Source organism: Lissotriton vulgaris, chromosome 5 (assembly GCF_964263255.1).
Source record: "Lissotriton vulgaris chromosome 5, aLisVul1.2, whole genome shotgun sequence".
Taxonomy (NCBI): Eukaryota; Metazoa; Chordata; class Amphibia; order Caudata; family Salamandridae; genus Lissotriton; species Lissotriton vulgaris.
In genome coordinates this window covers 114,049,897-114,068,061 of record NC_141693.1, presented here as the reverse complement: position 1 = coordinate 114,068,061, position 18,165 = coordinate 114,049,897, and the positions used below count along the sequence as shown (strand labels likewise).

Below are 18,165 nucleotides of genomic sequence, written 5' to 3'. Positions count from 1 at the left end.
GGAAACTGAGTCCTCCGAATGGGTTTCCCCCCATTGTCTTAGCCCAAAAATCGAGGGTATGTGTGGATTTAAGAGCATTGAATGCGAATATAATTGTAGTTTGTCACCCTCTACCCAATACAAATGAGGTTGTGTCAATGCTGAAAGGTGCAAAACAGTTTTTAATATTAGATCTAAGGTCTGCATACCACCAGATAGAACTGACGGAAGATTAAAAAAAACTTACAGCATTCATTACACCTTAAGATCTTTACCAATACACAAGAATGCCTTTTGGGTTGGCGTCAGCCACGTCGGTTTTTCAAAGGGTGATGTTTCAGATTATCAGAGACATTGATCAATATGTAAAGTGTTTTCAAGATGATATCTTGATTTTCTCAAAAGATGAAACAGAACATGAAAGAACATGAAAGGTCTCACCCTTAAAGCACTTAAATGGAAATTGTTAAAAAATCTGTTGAATATTTAGGCCACACTTTGTCTGGTGATGGAGTTATTCCCCAAAAATCTGCTATACTCAATGCCCCAGCTCGAACCAATAAGGATCAATTGTTATCTTTTGCAGGTATGTGCAAATATTACAGCACATTTGTTGAGAATTTTTCAACCAAGATGGAACCTTTGAGGAAATTATTAAGACAAAATGTTCCTTATGAATGGTCAAGTGAACAACAGAAAGCTTTTGATGATATCAAAGTAGAGATTGTTAGCGCACTTACTTTAAAACAATTTTTCACGAGGAAAGAATGCATTGCTACTGTTGATGCCAGTTTGTACGGTATAGGAGGTGTTTTGTTGCAGAAAAGTTGTAAATAGTGAAATGTAGCATTTGCATCAAAAACACTAAATGAAACAGAACACAAGTATGCTGTTATTGAGAGAGCGTTACTTGCATGTGTATGGGCTATTGAACATTACCGCATCTATGTGTGGGGCAGCAAATTTATTTTGAGGACAGATCACAAGCCGTTAATTAATATTCTGTCTTCTGGTGGAGGTTGGAATTCTATGGCGAGAATTGCCAGGTTAGCATCGAAGCTCCAAAAATACAATTTCAAACCAGAATATGTACCTGGAAAGAAAAATGTCACTGCAGATTTTCTATCACGCCTACCATGTTGTCAAAATGAGGTGGGTATAGTCCAAGAGTGTGATCTAGTTGTCAATATCAATGATGTGGTACCAGTGCAGTTCACTGAAATTACTGAAAATATGTGGGAAGAATGTGAACGCAAGGATGATGATTGGGAAGACATAAAAACATTTGTGATGGAAGGATGGCCAAGAAAGAATGACATAAGGTCTGAATTGTTACCACTATTTAATGTGTGAGATGAACTGGAGATAGAAGGATATCTACCCTTTAAAGGTAGTAAGTGTGTTCCTCCGAAAGGTATGCAAGATGTGATTCTTAAAATTGCTCACAAAACCCATCCAGAGATTTCAGCCATGAAACTGTTGATTAGAAATTATTTCGGGTGGCCTGGAATGGATAGGTTGATTGATCGCACAGACCGGGAGTGTGAAGTAAGTGTGTCTAGTGAAAATGTTTGAAAGGTAAACATTCCTCCACTAAAAAATGTAGAATTGCCTATGGAACCTTGGCAAAAAATCGCATTTGACATCTCAGGGCCGTTTAATATTTTGCTAGAAAATTCTCGTTTTGCACTTGTCTTAGTTGAGTATCACTCCAAACGGCCAGAGGTGAAATTTGTATAGCAGGCAACCACTTGTGCAGCCATAAGTTTTTTAAAAGAAGAGTTTGCACATGAAGGATGTCCGTCCACTTCAGTCAAAGTTAATGGCGTACAATTGACGTCATCAGAGATGAAAGTATTTTAAAGAAATTGTGGTATTAAACATATTTTTACATCATTGAACATATTTTTACATCATTGTACGAATCACATAAAAATGGACAAGTTGAGTGCTTTAAGGCAAGGTAGTGGTTGGTTGAGTGCGTTTAGAGAAAGGTTTTGGACATGGCGCAAGCTTACAATGGGTGCCCTCTGGAGCGGGCATTGATGTGGGGAGAGGCAACCAATGCTTTACTACTTGAAGATAACTTAAATAAAGGTATTTGCTGGATTAGACTGGTATCTTGGATGCATTTGAGTACGATGGAAACAGATTTATCTCTAGTGACATAGATGGTAAAAAACATTGCACCTCCAAAGTGTAATCATGAGACCCATGTATTTGTTTTCTGTTGGTTGGTTTGATGCTAAAGCTGCCATACTTTATTCAGATGTACTGTAGATATGGTATGGTACCTTAAGGATTAATTGCTTCCTCTGAGCTCGAAAGAGCTGTCGAAAATCATTAGAAATATCCGGAGTTCAGTAACCTAAACTTAAGGTTGTGCCAGGTACTGGAACATTCAATTTTCCCTTTGCAAATAGACGATGAGGCTTGTGTTGAATACATATCCCACTGTGGGAGTGATAATATTGTTTTTTTCATACAATTAACGTGTTTCTGAGTATTTCTCATGTTGCATTGCCTTTCATCACATGACGGTTCTTGTTGGGACGAAAATGGCCTTATCTGGGTCTTGAAAGCGTGGACTCTTGTCACAAATGAAGCCCAGTAACTCCTGATAGCCCCTCCACCAGATCTGACAGTGATGAAGTCAACTTTGAACTCAATCAGAGCTTGTGTTTTGTTTCTGAAGATTTAATTTGTATGGGAAGCTAATGCTTTATTTATCGATTTATGTGCAAATTATTTTTTTCTGTTTCTTGTAGCCATGTCTGTGGAAGACCTAAATGCAGAAAGAGAGAGGATTCGGAAGGAAATCGCGGCACTTGAGAAAAGCCTAGATCCTAAAGATGCTTCCATTGAAGTTGTTGTTTCAGATTCTATCTCTGAGTCGGCTTCGGAGTCTGGTGAGATAAAGATATTGAATAAAGGCATAATGGGGTTGGGTTCTCATTGCCACTGGTCGTAGAATATATTGGCCATTTGTGTGCACAAAAGCTTAGATTTTTCGAATTTGAGAAAGTAAGGTTGTTATTGTAAGTGCCTCATCATGGTATGCTGCTTACTCCTCTCATCTTCTGTTTTTGTGTAATTTAATTTAGTTAAAAGGCATTATTGTTTCAGAGGTGACGACAGCAACAAAACCTTGCGCCTGTATCCTCTTCTGATGAGCCTGTTTGGATTAACCGAAGGCAAAAATACGTTTTTGGCCTATTCTTGAGTGCCAGAGAGAGATTTCTGATGCTTAATGTTATTTATTTATGGAGGCATTTCCCTCCAGAGATTCTAGTCTTGCACATGTAATGATTTTCAGCTTCTGACATTCCCCATCCAACTTTATACACAAGCATTGGTCCAGAAGCCTACAATTACTGGGAATCTGTGTTGCAGATACAAGTTCCTTTTGCCTATTCAGCATTCATTTTCATCTTAGTCTTCCTGTCCATCCCCAAGTGTCCTGCTAGACCTAGAGTGGGCACCATCAGCCACAAACGTGCCCGAAGGGGATTGCGTTTTGGACTCTGCCATGGAGGGTTTTGGAAGGCTTAGTTTGGTGTAGGGGGCAATTCCTGCGTAGTGAAGCTTGGTACTGGATGGGAAAGAGCCTGACCGCAGCTCCTCCCAAAGGGATGGCAACTGCCCAGTTAACATTAGGCAGAAACTACTTGTTACCTGTCTGCTAAAACCTTTTGCTCTTTCATGGACATTTAGCACTGTTGACCTTATAAGGCCCTATTATGTAAAGGGGGCACTCTCTCTGTTTGCGCCCGGCGCCCCTTAAAACAGGTACGCCGGGCACACATAAGGAAAGTGACCCTATTACATAGAATGCGCTGCCCCAGGGCAGCCGCAAAATCATGCTGCCCTGGGGGCAGCTCATTCATGAGAAATATGGAGCGGCTTTAAAGCAGCCTCTCCGTGTTTCACAGTGCAGGTGACAACCCGCTGGCACTTTTAAAGGGGATTAGAGATCCGCTTGCAGGCGGGTGTAGACAGAGACTGCACCCACCTGAAAGGGGATGTGTGTGGGGGTCCATGGGACCCCTTATTCCCTCCAGAGGGCTGCAATCAGGGGGCACACTGTCAGTGCACCACCTTTGAGGTGGCGCACTGTCAGTGTGCCTCCTGAGAGCTTCTTTGCCTCTGCGCCAGCGTCTGTAATACGGCGCGAGCACAGAGGCAAAGGGATTCCCTCATCTGCATGGGGCACACCCCCATGCATATGGGGGAACGCCCACTGAAGATAGCGCTGGTGCTTTAACAGCCGCCCTCATCCTCCTGGACCTTTCAGCAGCCTTTGACACAGTCTGCCACCGCACCCTATCAGCACGCCTCCATGACGCCGGTATCCAAGAGAAGGCCCTGGCCTGGACCACATCCTTCCTCTCCGGCCAAACCCAGAACGTCCGCCTCCCACCCTTTTGCTCAAAAACCACAGAGAACATCTGCAGCGTTCCACAGGGATCCTCCCTCAGCCTGACGCTGTTCAACATCTACATGGCACCTCTCGCCCACGTTGCACGACAACATAACCTCAACATCATCTCCTACGCCGACGACACCCAGCTAATCATATCCCTCACCGAAGACCCCCACACTGCCAAAGCAAACCTCCACAGAGGAATGAGGGCTATAGCCGACTGGATGAAGGACAGTAGTCTGAAGCTGAACTCAGACAAAACGGAGATCCTCATTCTCAGACCCACCCCATCAGCTTGGGACGACTCCTGGTGGCCCACATCGCTAGGCACAGCCCAGGAACTAACGGACCACGCACGCAACCTGGGGGTCATCCTCAACTCCTCCCTCTCCATGACCAGGCAAGTCAAAGCCGTCTCCGCATCATGCTTCAACACCCTCCGAATGCTCCGCAGAATCTTCAAATGGATCCCTGCCGACACCAGAAAAACCGACACCCAGGCCCTCATCACAAGCATAGTCGACTACGGGAACGCCCTCTACTCAGGAACAACAATCAAGCTCCTGAGACGACTACAACGAATCATGAACGCCTCGGTTCAACTGATCTTCAACGTCCCCCGCCGCAGCCACATCACACCCCACCTGAGAGGCCTGCACTGGCTCCCCATCAACAAGAGGATCACCTTCAAACTCCTCAACCACGCCCACAAAGCGCTACACAACACCGGACCTACTTACCTCAACAACCGACTCTGCTTTCACACCCCCACCCGAAGCCTCCGCTCAGCCAACCGCGCCCTCGCCACAGTCCCTCGTATCTGGAAAACCACAGCCAGCGGAAGATCCTTCTCCTACCTCACCGCCAAGACCTGGAACACTCTCCCGACCAGCCTTCGACAGACTCAGGACCTGCTGGCCTTCAGAAGACTCCTCAAGACCTGGCTCGTCGATCAGTAGCGCCCCCCACCCCCAGCGCCTTGAGACCCTCACGGGTATGTAGCGCGCTTTATAAATGCAATGATTGATTGATTGATTGTGTCAGCGCTATCATTATTACAGAAAAGGCTGCACAACAGCCTATAATGTTTCTCAACTAGCCAGCTGTTCTTGCCTAATTGGAGTAAAGGGACTTACTTTCTGGACAACTGCACTGTCCAGGACAAGACTGAAACCTTCTTGGCCAAAACTGCATCCATCACCTGCAGGCTTCTCCAAAGAACAGCTCTCCCGCCCAGCCGAATCCCACATACAGGGCCCATCTGGATCAGACCATTGTTTTTGACTCCATATTATTTTATGGATACACTGTTGATGTTTATCTGCACCTGCAACTACAGAAAGGTTTCTTTTTGCACCATTACATTGGATCTTGCCTGCTGAAGACCCAAGACTAGATGCACCAAAACAAGCTCTGCCTCACTGTTTGAAACCTTGGGATTCTACTTAAGGGCCAGAATATCCCTCGCACCCTGCTCGGACAGCGGATTTCAGTCATCAGTAAAAGCGTGAAAATTTAGCATCACTATTTACTCCAACTAGACTTTCATAATCCATTTTAACACAATGGTCAAAAGCATCTTTCTCCATTTATGTGTAATGGAGGCTGTCCTTCCCTTGTTATCACAGTGATTGAATCTGCGCTGGTCAGACCATATCACAGTATGACTGGAAGCTCTGCACTGGTATCTGATTAAGCTCTTTACATTGCCCATGATGCCCTGCAAGGCAGGGCCCAACTTCATCTAACCAAAATCCTACAGGAGTACCAGTCACATGACCCCCCCACCCTAACTCCAGGATCTACTGACCACTGAACGTTCCAAATATACACAGTTCAGAGAGAGATATCTTCATTCTTAGTGCTCCATTGGCTTGAAGATCTTCTTCCTTAACATACTCCCCCCCCCCCTCTTAGATTCGAAGAATATTTCCCAAGAATCTCTAGAGGACCAACAACCTGCTTGTCCTTCTTTTTTTTAAATTTTTTTTAAGACCTTTATTTATCAAATGCACAGTACACAGCGTCTGCCTACAACCCTTTTGGGCCGGCCGCTATGACAATCGGTCAAAAAGTACAACACATTACACTGCAAGGAAGGCCGCTTCGTGCTTCATTATGGTGTAGTGCATAAAGCAACAAGTAGAGGATATTGAAGGTTCAATTTTGTTATTTTGTTGAAGTTAAACAAACAGAAGAACAAACACATGGTAAAACAATAGCAAGTTCACAGGAGGGGAGGAAAGCGGGAAACGATATACAAGAATGGAAGCAAGTCCACTAGGGGAGGGGAACGATGAAGGGAGTGAAGAATGGAAGATAATGAAAGGAACGTAAACTATGGGGAGGGGGGAATGGCCTTGGCATAATCAAGTGGTGGGGTACAAATGTCACCCCGGTATTCATTCCATTGCGCCCAGATTCTATTCCACTTCCTAGGACGACCCCGAGCCTCATACACCGTCTTCTCCCGAAACATGCACCAATACATGTTATCTTTCCAGGCACTGAGTCCAGGCGGTCTGTTGGAGCCCCAAAGCTGTGCTATATCCCTTTTGGCAACCATGTTGCCCAGGGTAATCCAGAAAGTCTGAGCAGCCGTACAGTCCGTAGGCTCCCACACATTAAGCAGGCAGCGCCTTGCCTCTGGAAGGAGGGGGACCCCAGTAACACGCCCCATCACATCGTGGACCCTAGACCAGAAAGCAGAGATAACCGGGCACTCCCACAAAATATGAAGAAAAGTACCATTCATACCACAGCCACGTCTACATAATCCATCTGCCGCAAGCCCCATTCGTACCAAACGAATACCAGTCACATAGACGCGATGGAGGATCTTTAGTTGCACAAAACGGAGCCGAGCCGGAATAGCCACCTCCTTAGGGGAAGAAATAGCCATTTGCCAGTTTTCGTCATCCAGTTCGAGCCCATCCGCCACCCAGGAGGCACGAAGCTTCTCCAGCAGGTCAGCCCTGTTGTTAATGAGTTTTTTTATAAATTAAGGAGATCGTACTGTCCGGGACATGGCCATCAAGAATACGATCTTCCAATGGAGACGACTGGGGGATGTCAGTCCCGGGGGGAAAGGCGGAGGACAGGGCATGCCGCACCTGAAGATATCGAAAATACTCCTTATCATCCAATTGATATTCTACCTTCAGGGCTTCAAAGGATTTCACTGTTCCTCTGGCCCAAAGATCCTCCACCTTGCTAATCCCAATCATATCCCACCTATCAAACCCTTTCGTCCGCCACAGGTTACCCAGCCGTTCAGAATCATACAGTGAGGTCATACGCGTCAATCTGCCACCCCAACCTGTAGCCTCATTCGCATCCTTCCAGGCACGCACAGCACATTTCGTAGGACCAGTCAAGAGACGGAGTGGTGACTTCGAGTATAAAGCTCTATTGAAGTTGCCACCTGGCAACAGGAATTTATCCAGGGCGAAAGCGGGAGTGGGTTCCGGGGAATACGTCACATGGTTAACTGCACTTAAGTGTGAGGCCCAGTAATATCGTCTGATGTCGGGCAGAGCAATACCGCCATCGTACCAGGGGAGCGTAAGTTTTGATAAGGCAATACGGGCACGTCCGTCCCAAATCAATTGCCTCTGTAGGCCTTCAATCTCGCGGAAATAGCGAGCGGGGACAGGATCGAAAAAGTTCTGCAAGGCATATAGGAACCTGGGGAGCGACATCATTTTAAAAAGTGCCGCTCGTCCCAATACAGACAAGGGCAATTCACGCCACCGCCGCACATCCTGCTTGAGGCGACGAAGAGGAGCGTAAAGATTACGATCGTATCGCACCGAGGAGTCCATGGAAATAAAAATCCCCAAATATTTAAAACCATCCCCTACCACCTGGATAGGGAACCTGCGAGGCAGCGGAGGCAATACCCCTGCTATAACATAGACACATGATTTGGTCCAGTTGATAACAAGCCCAGAGTTTTTACCAAAGGAGGTGAGAACATCGAAGAGCACGTTTAAAGACTTCTGGGGTGAGGTGAAATAGAGAAGGATATTGTCGGCGTAAAGCGAGACGCGATCCTCCAGATCCGGTGCCCATCGGATCCCTTTAATCGAGGGCTCCCATCGAAGCCACGCTGCAAGGGGTTCCAGTGCCAATGCAAAAAGAAGTGGGGAGAGCGGGCACCCCTGACGGGTGCCACGTCCCAATGGAAACGAATCGGAACCTCTGCCGTTCACCACGACTTGGGCCAACGGTTGTTTGTATAGGAGCCGCACCCATGTAATGAAACTAGGGCCGAAGCCGAACTTGGAAAGGGCCGCCCACAAATATGGCCACTCTATGGTGTCGAAGGCCATTGTAGCATCCAGGGAGGCCACCACTGCAGGCTCAGTGAGAGTTCCAGCTCTCGCGAGAACGCTGTGGAGTCTGCGAAGATTAAGAGCTGTGTTTCGATGGGGTATGAAACCGGACTGATCCGGATGGATCAGGTCGCAGATTACAGACAATAGACGATTAGCAGGGACTTTGGCCAGAATTTTGGGTTCGGCATTGAGCAATGAGATGGGGCGATAAGAGGTGCAACGGTCACGAGGCTTGCCTTCCTTGTAAATGACCACTATAGTAGCCAAGCGCTGTTCAGACGGAAGGACGCCCGCCTCAAATGCATCCAGAAACATTGTCCGCAAGTGAGCAGCCATTTTATCCGGTCGAAGTTTATAGAGCTCAATAGGCAAGCCATTGGGTCCCATCGCTTTACCCGATCGCAAGGACCTGATGGCAAGAGCGATCTCATCCACTGTAATAGGAGCCTCTAGGGCCAATCTATCCTCCTCTGAGACACAGGGTAGTGCAATGTCACGCAACAGTAAACGGGAGTCGGCCTCATCACGGTCACTCACTGAGCTGTAAACTGTTCGGAAATGATCCACGAAACATTCAACAATCTCACCGGGATCAGTCACACATTCACCAGTCTCACGGGTGATAGCGGGCACCAAGCGGTTCATTCTTTCAGCCTTGTCCAGCCACGCCAGGAGTTTGCTAGCCTTGTCACCCACATCATACAAACGGCCCAGCTGATTCATACGCATCACCTTAGCAGCATCAGTCACACAGGCTCTATAATCTGCCTGCTTCAGTTCTAAGGAGTGTAGGAGTGCAGGCGTATCATCTCCACCCAACTCACTTTCGAGCGTAGTTATTTCGGCCTCAAGGGCCAACACAGCCTCCCTCCTAGCCTTCCTGTCAGCTGCAATAAGGGACAGTGCGGAACCCCGTATAACAGTTTTGAAGGCCTCCCACAGAACCGTAGGGGAAGCACCCGAACCCACATTCTCATCAAAGTAACAATCTATCGCCTTAATCAAATCCGATCGAAGCCGAGGGTTCCTAAAGTGCCAGGGTGGGACAGGGGGAACTCTGCTTCCAGAAAGACCTCCCACCGAAACCTCGAGTAACAAGGGGGAATGGTCAGAAATACCCCATGGGAGATGTCGGACTTCACACACCAAGGATAAGTTAGCAGTCAGCATGAAAAAATAATCAATCCTTGAGAGGCTGCCATGGGCACCAGAGTGGAAAGTGTATTGAGTTTGTGAGGGGTGCAGCGGCCGCCAAACATCTACCAACCCGAAGGTTTCCGTCAAGTCAGTCAGCCACATCTGTGACAATGGCAGAACTCTAGGGGGCAGCCGATCACACTCGCCCGACATCACCGAATTGAAATCCCCACCCATGATCAGGAGTCCATCTGGAAGCCCCAGGAGAGTCTTACCAAGGTCAGCATAAGTGGTAGCCTGCAGTCCCGGGGGAACATAAACAGCAACAATTACAATCAGCCTCCCCTCCCATCTCCCCGAGACGGCAGCATATCGACCCCGATCATCGAGGGTGACATCGTCTATTTCAAGGGCTAAAGAGGATTTCACCATTATACCAACCCCTCGGGAGCCGATGTAAAACCAGCGTGAGCGACAAGTCGGTAACCTCGGCGGTCAAGAGCTTTACAGGCATTACCAATCAAATGGGTTTCTTGGAGTAAAACAACATCAGGGGAATGACGTCTTATAAATTGCAACACAATACCACGTTTGATTCTGTCCCCCAAGCCATTAACATTCCAGGATAGAACCTTCACGTCACCCCCCCCCCCCCCCATCCCAGATAGAGTCCCAGCACACCCCCTCCCGGAACCTCAGAGCAAGGATGCACAAAAGCGATACAGTACCATGTGAAAAGAGAAACATTGAAACACAAGACATAACCAAGTCCCCACCTCCCACCCCCCAAACCAAGAACCCGTTACAACACCCCCCACCCTGCACCCCTGCTCTGCTTGTCCTTCTTGAAGGCCTTTGACCCCAGTGCCCTCTCATGCATTCAGCGTATACCACATTCTACACCTTTATTATGTTTTTTTGGCAAAGAGACATGTTGTATCTGGATCACACTGTGTTGTCCCTACTCACTATATGAAATTGGTTTATTATTTGGGTTGGTGACCACCCGCCTTAATTTAGGACAATGTGTAAAGTATATTATGTAGTACCAAACCAGAAATAGAGTCAAAGTGCAAAACAATAAAAATTCCAAACCGAATTTGAAAAATAGAGTAGAATTCAATAAACAAAACAACACCAAAATCGGCAAAATCAAATAACGGGAAACTAGAGGTCTGAATCTGTAAAGTTTAAAGTAGGAATAGTTCCAACAGGTACAAAGTGCCAATGATAGTCAATGGTAGGTTGGGACCTAAGCGCAATTTAGAACTGGCTGGGATGCAGCGCGGGTAAGATACATCAACTTGGTTCGTCCTGGTCAAAGACTTTACCTTCTGACTTAGGGCCAGATGTAGGTAAATCCGATTTACCGACTCCTAAATACCGACTCATACCGATTCGGTATTTAAGAGTCGGTAAATTGGAAGGAGGCAGATGTAGGTAAAAAATTACCGAATCTGTAAGAGTCGGTATTTACCGATTCTGTAAATACCGAATATGTATTTCCCATTGATTCCTATGGGCCTTGAAGCCCATAGGAATCAATGGGAAATACAGATTCGGTATTTACAGAATCGGTAAATACTGAATCCTGCAAGGGTGCAGGGGGTGTCACTTTGATACCCTCTAGCACCCCAATTCCGGACTTGTGTGCCATGTGGCACACAACAATGCCCTAAGGGCATGTCTGTGTGTCACATTGCACAGGTGTGCATGCACAGATGCGCATGCACACCTGAATTCGGTATTTTACCAACCAATAGGATTGGGTGGTAAAATACCGACTTTTAAGGGCCTGTGGCACTCTTAGGAGTGCCACCTACATGGTTTTTCCAAATCGGTAAATATACCGATTCGGTATTTTACCGATTCTGTAAATTTACCGATTCGGTAACTTTACAGAATCGGTAAAATATAGGCCCCCCACATCTGAAAACCCTAATACCGGTCGGTAACGGCCGAATTCGTCCGTTACCGACCGGTATTAGGGCTCCTACATCTGGTCCTTAGTCCTTTAAGTCCCAATCCATCACAGCATTATAATTTTAAAGCTCTCCAAAACCTCAGGGGAGGAACATAGAGACTCACAGGTTGTCAGGCAGAGACCAGCTGCATGGTCTAGTCCAGGTCCAGCTGCCACTGGTCATCTGGGCAGTTTCTGGAAAGGCCTCGTAACTTGTATCCCTGTAACTTGACATGGAGGTTAGCCTTATGACACTTGGAGTTCACTTATTTCTCCTGGATACACGATGAAACATGCCCAGTTGTTTGGGGCTCCTCACAAATCACAGAAAGCATGCCCAGTGCTCTTCTGCTCCAGAAGTGTTTTGAACAGGGTGCCTGGAGATGTCGCACTAATGCCTGGTACGAGGTAGTGGGTTGGAATGACCTCTAGGCATGCTCTAACCAATGGTATAAAAGTTCCCTGGACCAACCCTACCTACTTTGGGATTTTTCAATATGGCAAAAGTGTTCGACCAAACTTAAATGGGCTCTGAGGGCTTGGTGTGTGTGTGTGGCATCTGAGTGTCCTCTCACCTCTAACACTAAAAACCAGTTTGAAGCCACCACTGTACCCACAATAACCCCATTGACAGAAGTCTGGTAGAACAAAGGCAGGATTCTTCAGCAATCAGATAGCGGATACGCAATAATTTTCTTGCCATCCTGTTCTCTTCTTTATAGTGTGCCCGTGCCCCAAGTGTAATGTGTGATGCCAGCAGACTTGTAAAGCAAGATTTTACACTCTAGCAGGATTTGACACTGCAGAGTCAAAAAATATGCACAGAACTCCCACCCTGCATATTTTGTAATGTTCAGAGCGGTCCTCTCTGCTTATTTAGGTCAGTGTATTTATTATATTTGCTGCTGGGAGGCATTTCACACCTTTTTCCTTACCTATTTAAATGCTAATCACTGGCTGGAAGACGATGGTGAGCAAATGTAATTTTGCCTCAAGGGAATTCATGAAGGTAATGGTAACTTTCTAAAAGTTACTTTTCCTAAATATTTATTAAACATTTTACTTCACCTTTGAATTGATGTAAAAAAAAAATCTTTTTATTAAACATACAGAATTGAATTTTTAATAACTATTAAAAACTGTTGTTTATTTTTCTAGCTAGTCCCATTCCCGAGGTACAGTATTAGGATTTTAATCTGTACTCTGATTTTTTACATAGGACAGCTAGGTCTGCCAAGGTCAACAATAGTGTCTGAGTGCTAGTCACTGTAAGGATATGTTAAAATTAAATTTCTATATGTCCTATCCTACTTGTAAATATAATGCACCATGCCTTTTGAGCTAAAAGGCCTACATAGGAGACTTATTTATATTTAAAAGGGAGGTTTTGACCTACATTTGTACAATGCTACAGTCAGGCTACACAGAGTAAGCCTGAAGCCATGTTTGAAGTGCCACTCTAGTGGATGAATCGATAGGTACTGATGTCCACTGGTGGCATTTCACTTCTAGGCCCTGGGTACACTTTCTACCATATACTAGGGATTTACAGGCAAGTTAAATATGGCAATTAGGAATAAGTCAGTTGAACCATGTTTAAAGGGGGGAGCACAGGTGCTTTACTACTGGTTAGCAGGGGTAAAGTGCACAGATTTCTAAAGCCAGCAAAAATATATGGTCCAGCAAAAGATGAAAAGTCTGGGGTGACTTCACGAAAAATCCGAATTTACTACATCCGCAATATCAGAGTGCTTTCAAAGTAGTATTGAGTGCTAAACCGAGAATGTTAGTATCCTCTGAGTAGTATCCCTAAAATGTCTTCACTTTTGCACTTGTGACTCGTTATTTGATAGGTGGATGCGTCACATATCTAAAGATTGTTGTTTGTGATTTACCTCCCCACTGCCTGTCCTTTAAGAGTCTATATGCTGTGATTAGATGGTGGGGGAAGCGTAGCTAATCCTCTGTTAGAAAGCTGTGAAGAGGACACTTTATAAAATGGCTGCCCCAGGGAGGTGCTAGACCCACAGGGACGTGCTAGACTCAAGTAAGTGGACCCTGAAAGCTCCATCCATGGGTTTATTTTACACAATGAAGATGATCCAATAAAAAAGGAACCCATTTGCATACTTAGTGAGTCTCTGGAAGAGATGCTGAATTTACAGGGATGCTTTCTACGTGGTTCCTTTAGGATGTAAAAGTCATCAAGTATGACACTTCCAGAAATTTGTAATCATCAACATATTTATGCAGTTAACCGAGTTGTATGTGTTTTTAAAAGTAATGTATCTATGTGGGAATGTATCACTAAAAACCTGTGTTTTCTTTTTTAAATAGCAGATGATATTGAAGATGAAGATTCAGATGCGTCTTATCTCACGGTAATGAATTCTAGATATTATGCAAATGTCTCATTATGTAGGCCTGCTTATACACCCTGCTTCTACCACCCTTTCTCTGTGTATTCACAGGCAGGGTCCCTTCCCTTGTATATCAACACTGCCCCTTGAATACAGAGCAAGGTGACAGTACAAAAAGCTTTATAGTAACTTCCAGCCCGGTGGTACAAGTGCCTGCGCTGACTTGTCCTCAGCTCAGGCAGTGCAGCTCCTGCTCAATACAAGGCCAATGCCAGTTTAGTTAACAGTATGAATCCAGGTTCTCCAGAGGGTATAATGACACCTCTTTTATTTACTATTAAGAACCCTTGCCTGCCAACCTGCCTGATGTTACAATGGTCAACTTCAGCTAGCTCAGTTTGTTTTTAGCCATTATCATCCTGTATGCTATGTCTTTTATGCCCATCCATACAGCAAGCAGAAAAGAAAACCAGCATTAGAAATGCAATAGGTCTCACATTTTGAGTTATTGCTATTGGCATAGCTCAACAGCTACCGGACAGAAATTGCCACTCTGTAGGTGCCGAACAGAGAATTGCTCCATGAAACGGCCGGAAAGTCTGAAACGATGTTGATAGCCTACAAAATAAAAGGGCAGATCAGGATGACCAGGAGGAACCACAGACGTATTGGGATGGCTAAGGCAAGAAAACAATGAGCGAAATCGCCTGGCTGTAACCCAAGTTATCTTGACATGAGGGCAAGAAACATGTTGACCATTAGGTAATGCGCCACATCCTATCACATTAAGACACGGGTGTGCCAAACCTTTTTTAATTCGGATGGAAGCCAGTTTCATTAAAATAGTTTGGGGTGGACTTCTAATGCCTGTTTTAATCCACACTAAGTCTAGCGACTCACTTTCTACACATCTACACTTTTTTAGGTCCCTCACACCCACTGCACCATATGGCAAGGAATAAAAGATCTCCGCTATAGCGCCCCTCATAGGATGCCCGTCGGATATTGCAGCACCGACATGACGAGGAGCAAAGCCCTATGATGAAACATGACACCTAGCTGGCTGGGTGTGTGAGAGCACTTAATCAGAAAGGAAGAATTCTCCCTTTTTCTTCTCTTTCAGTGACTATTACATCACACATAGCCAACCTATTTTCTCTTCTTTTCTTCTCGTGAGGAACTGCATACTTATCTTGTTGGAGTGATTTAATGAAACAATCTTCCCTGTGTCTACGCCAAGAGGCGAATCTGTTACAGTTCAGAAATAACTTAAGAACATAGCTTTACTTAGCATTTCTCAGTAGATGTTTGTGGTACATGTCCTCTGTGGAAACTCTGTAGTGCTATAATGATATCGACAATACAATAGCATTTAACAAATTTACAAAAATACAAATTCAAGGAATCTTATTTAGTCAGTGTATTTGTAGTAAATACGTCATATGTGCATAAAAGGACAACAGAACCCAATGTGTTTAACAGCCATCAAACGCCATATTTTAACTCCACACATGAGTTATCTTTGAAACGTTCTGACGTCACTGCTAGGTGTTGCCATTTTGTAAGTTTGGTACTTCCTTGAGCTGAGGTGAGCCTTCTTTAGTTGATATTTTGGAGTCTGGTTATGAACTCTAAGATGCCCTCTTGAAATGGGAAGTGTATATAGTGTAGGCAGAAATTCTGTATTTGTTCCTCAGATAATTTATCATTGCAGAAAGTCCTTTAATCGCATCAGGGAGTCCGAACTAGAGCAAATTTTGACCACCCAGCAACAGATATGAAACAATTAAAAGCTTAGGGGCTGATTACGAGTGACCGCCGCACTCACGGTTGCGCAACAGTGGCGGTTCACCGTCTGCCGGATTACGTCTTTCAAAGTCTTACCGGTGGTGGACCGCCGCCTGCGCCAAGGAAGCGCTGTTCACTTGCTCTGGCAGGGCGGAGGCCCAATGTAACATGCTCAGCAGGACTGGCGCTGTCCTGCTGAGCATATTATTTGTTCCTCCACTGCCAGCTATTTCAAGGCGGGCTCCCCGCCATGAAAAGGCTGACAGTGGAGGAACAAAAGGAGCCCCATAGGGCCCCCATGTCCCACCCGCCATGGGGATGTATTCAGGGGGGCACAACATGTGCCCCCTGCCTGCTTGCACCCCCGGTTTCAGCATGGCATAGACATTTCCATCCATGCTGTGCTGGAACATTTTTGCTGTTGCAATTGAGGTACCTGTTTTTCTGGCACCTCCATGGGAAAGGGAAACGGCCCGTCTGCCTACACAAGTTGAACTCGTAATCAGGTGGGCGATCTTTGCCCAGCTTTGGCGCAGCCGTGCTGGTTGAGAGCCGAGGCAACTGCACCAAAGTCGTAATCTTAGGACCTTAGGACCTTGCTATTCAAGTTGTAATTTAACAAAAACCTGAGATGGTAGTACATCTAGGGGATGATAAAAATGCAGATAAAATGCAATGTTTGACCCATGCTCCTATTGAATTTGGTCTAAAAAAGCATTGCAACTTCAAATCTGCATCTAAGTTTTGCTCTAGGTTTCATGCCTGGTACAATTATTTCTACCATTCTAGTTGAAGTGACCTTTTGCATAGCTTTTGGAAGCAATTTGTCATGTCCACCTAGTACTCCTTTGTGCCAGGAAAGGCTCCATTGATTTTATGTTTTTAATGAGGTTAATGGAATGAGAGTGAGGAAGCCATGGCTGAAGGAGCATGTTGTAGTACACCAGTAACCAGAGATTACTTGTTTACTTTTGCTTGAAAACAGGACGAAGAAAGAGGAGAAGAAAAGTCTGATGATGAGACGGACAGGAATCTTCCCGCAAGTCTGGAAACATGTTTGCAGATAAACCTTGTCTATCAAGAGGTAATCCAGGAAAAGCTACAAGAAGTCGCCCTTCTGATTACTCAGAATAAGGAACGACAGGTAAGCAAAAGTCCGATGTAAATGGAAGCCTGGACAAGTGAAAATGTGCTACACAAGATTGCAAGGCCATTGTATATGCTCAACCCAATTGATGCAGACATGTCTGTCTGCGTATTGCCACAGCAAGTGGAAATAGCTTTTTATAGATGCGCAGTACTTATTTTAGGTTGCAAACGGACCGATTCGCTGTTTGCGACCAGAAAAAAATAATAATTCTATATACCAAACCCTATTCTGCAATTTGGTAATTACCGAATTGCAAAATGGGTTAGATATTCGGTCTTAGTAAGGGGCATTTTAAGGTTGTCCCTTCCTAATAGCGACTCACAGTGGTATGTGTGAATATTTTGCAACTGTAATGCGGTTGCAAAACATTCACATTTTACCGCCTACTTCAAGTGGATGGTTACCCATTCGCAAACGGGAAGGGGTCTCCAATGTCCCCCTTCATGATAGTTTTCAAGACATTTTTTAGGAGCAGGCAGTGGTCCCACAGACTACTGCCTGCTCTTAAAACATGAAAAGAAAACTTTTCATTTTTCTTTTTGAAACGTATCCAGTTTTCCTTTAAGGATGTCAAAAAAAAAACATTGCTTGATTTAAAAACAATCACAGACATGGTGGTCTGCTGACCCCAGCAGTCCAACATCCCTGTAACTTTAGTGATTCCCAATGGTTTGCAAATTGTGACCTACTTCATGAATGTTAATGAGGTAGGCCTATTTGTGACACACCAAGGAATTGCAAACAGTGTAAAAACACTGTAGAACATCGTTGTTTGCGATTACCTAATAGCAAATCACTATTAGGTATTCGCAAATAGTAAAGTTAGTACATCTGGCTATAAATATTTATTATATTTAAAGTTTGAACTATGCAAAAATATCCCATCTTAAGCAATTTCTGCCATTTGAATTTCAAAACCTGATACAAAAATACATAAACGAGTATGCATCAAACAAATACATAAATGATAAAAAATATTTAATTTAATTCATAAAGGCCTCCCCCAATCCTGACAACCATGCCAT

The 18,165-nt window shown here is 44.9% G+C and overlaps 1 protein-coding gene across 1 annotated transcript in view; it reads left to right on the top strand.

Moving 5' to 3' along the window:
• SNAPC4 (small nuclear RNA activating complex polypeptide 4) overlaps positions 1–18,165 on the top strand; it is a 306,571-nt gene that overhangs the window by 20,571 nt on the left and 267,835 nt on the right. Inside the window, exons 2-4 of the mRNA XM_086921023.1 lie at positions 2,748–2,888; positions 14,180–14,223; positions 16,976–17,134. Of these exons, the coding sequence (XP_086777149.1) occupies positions 2,750–2,888; positions 14,180–14,223; positions 16,976–17,134 (342 nt within the window). The 5' untranslated portion in view covers positions 2,748–2,749. The remainder of the gene's footprint in view (positions 1–2,747; positions 2,889–14,179; positions 14,224–16,975; positions 17,135–18,165) is intronic.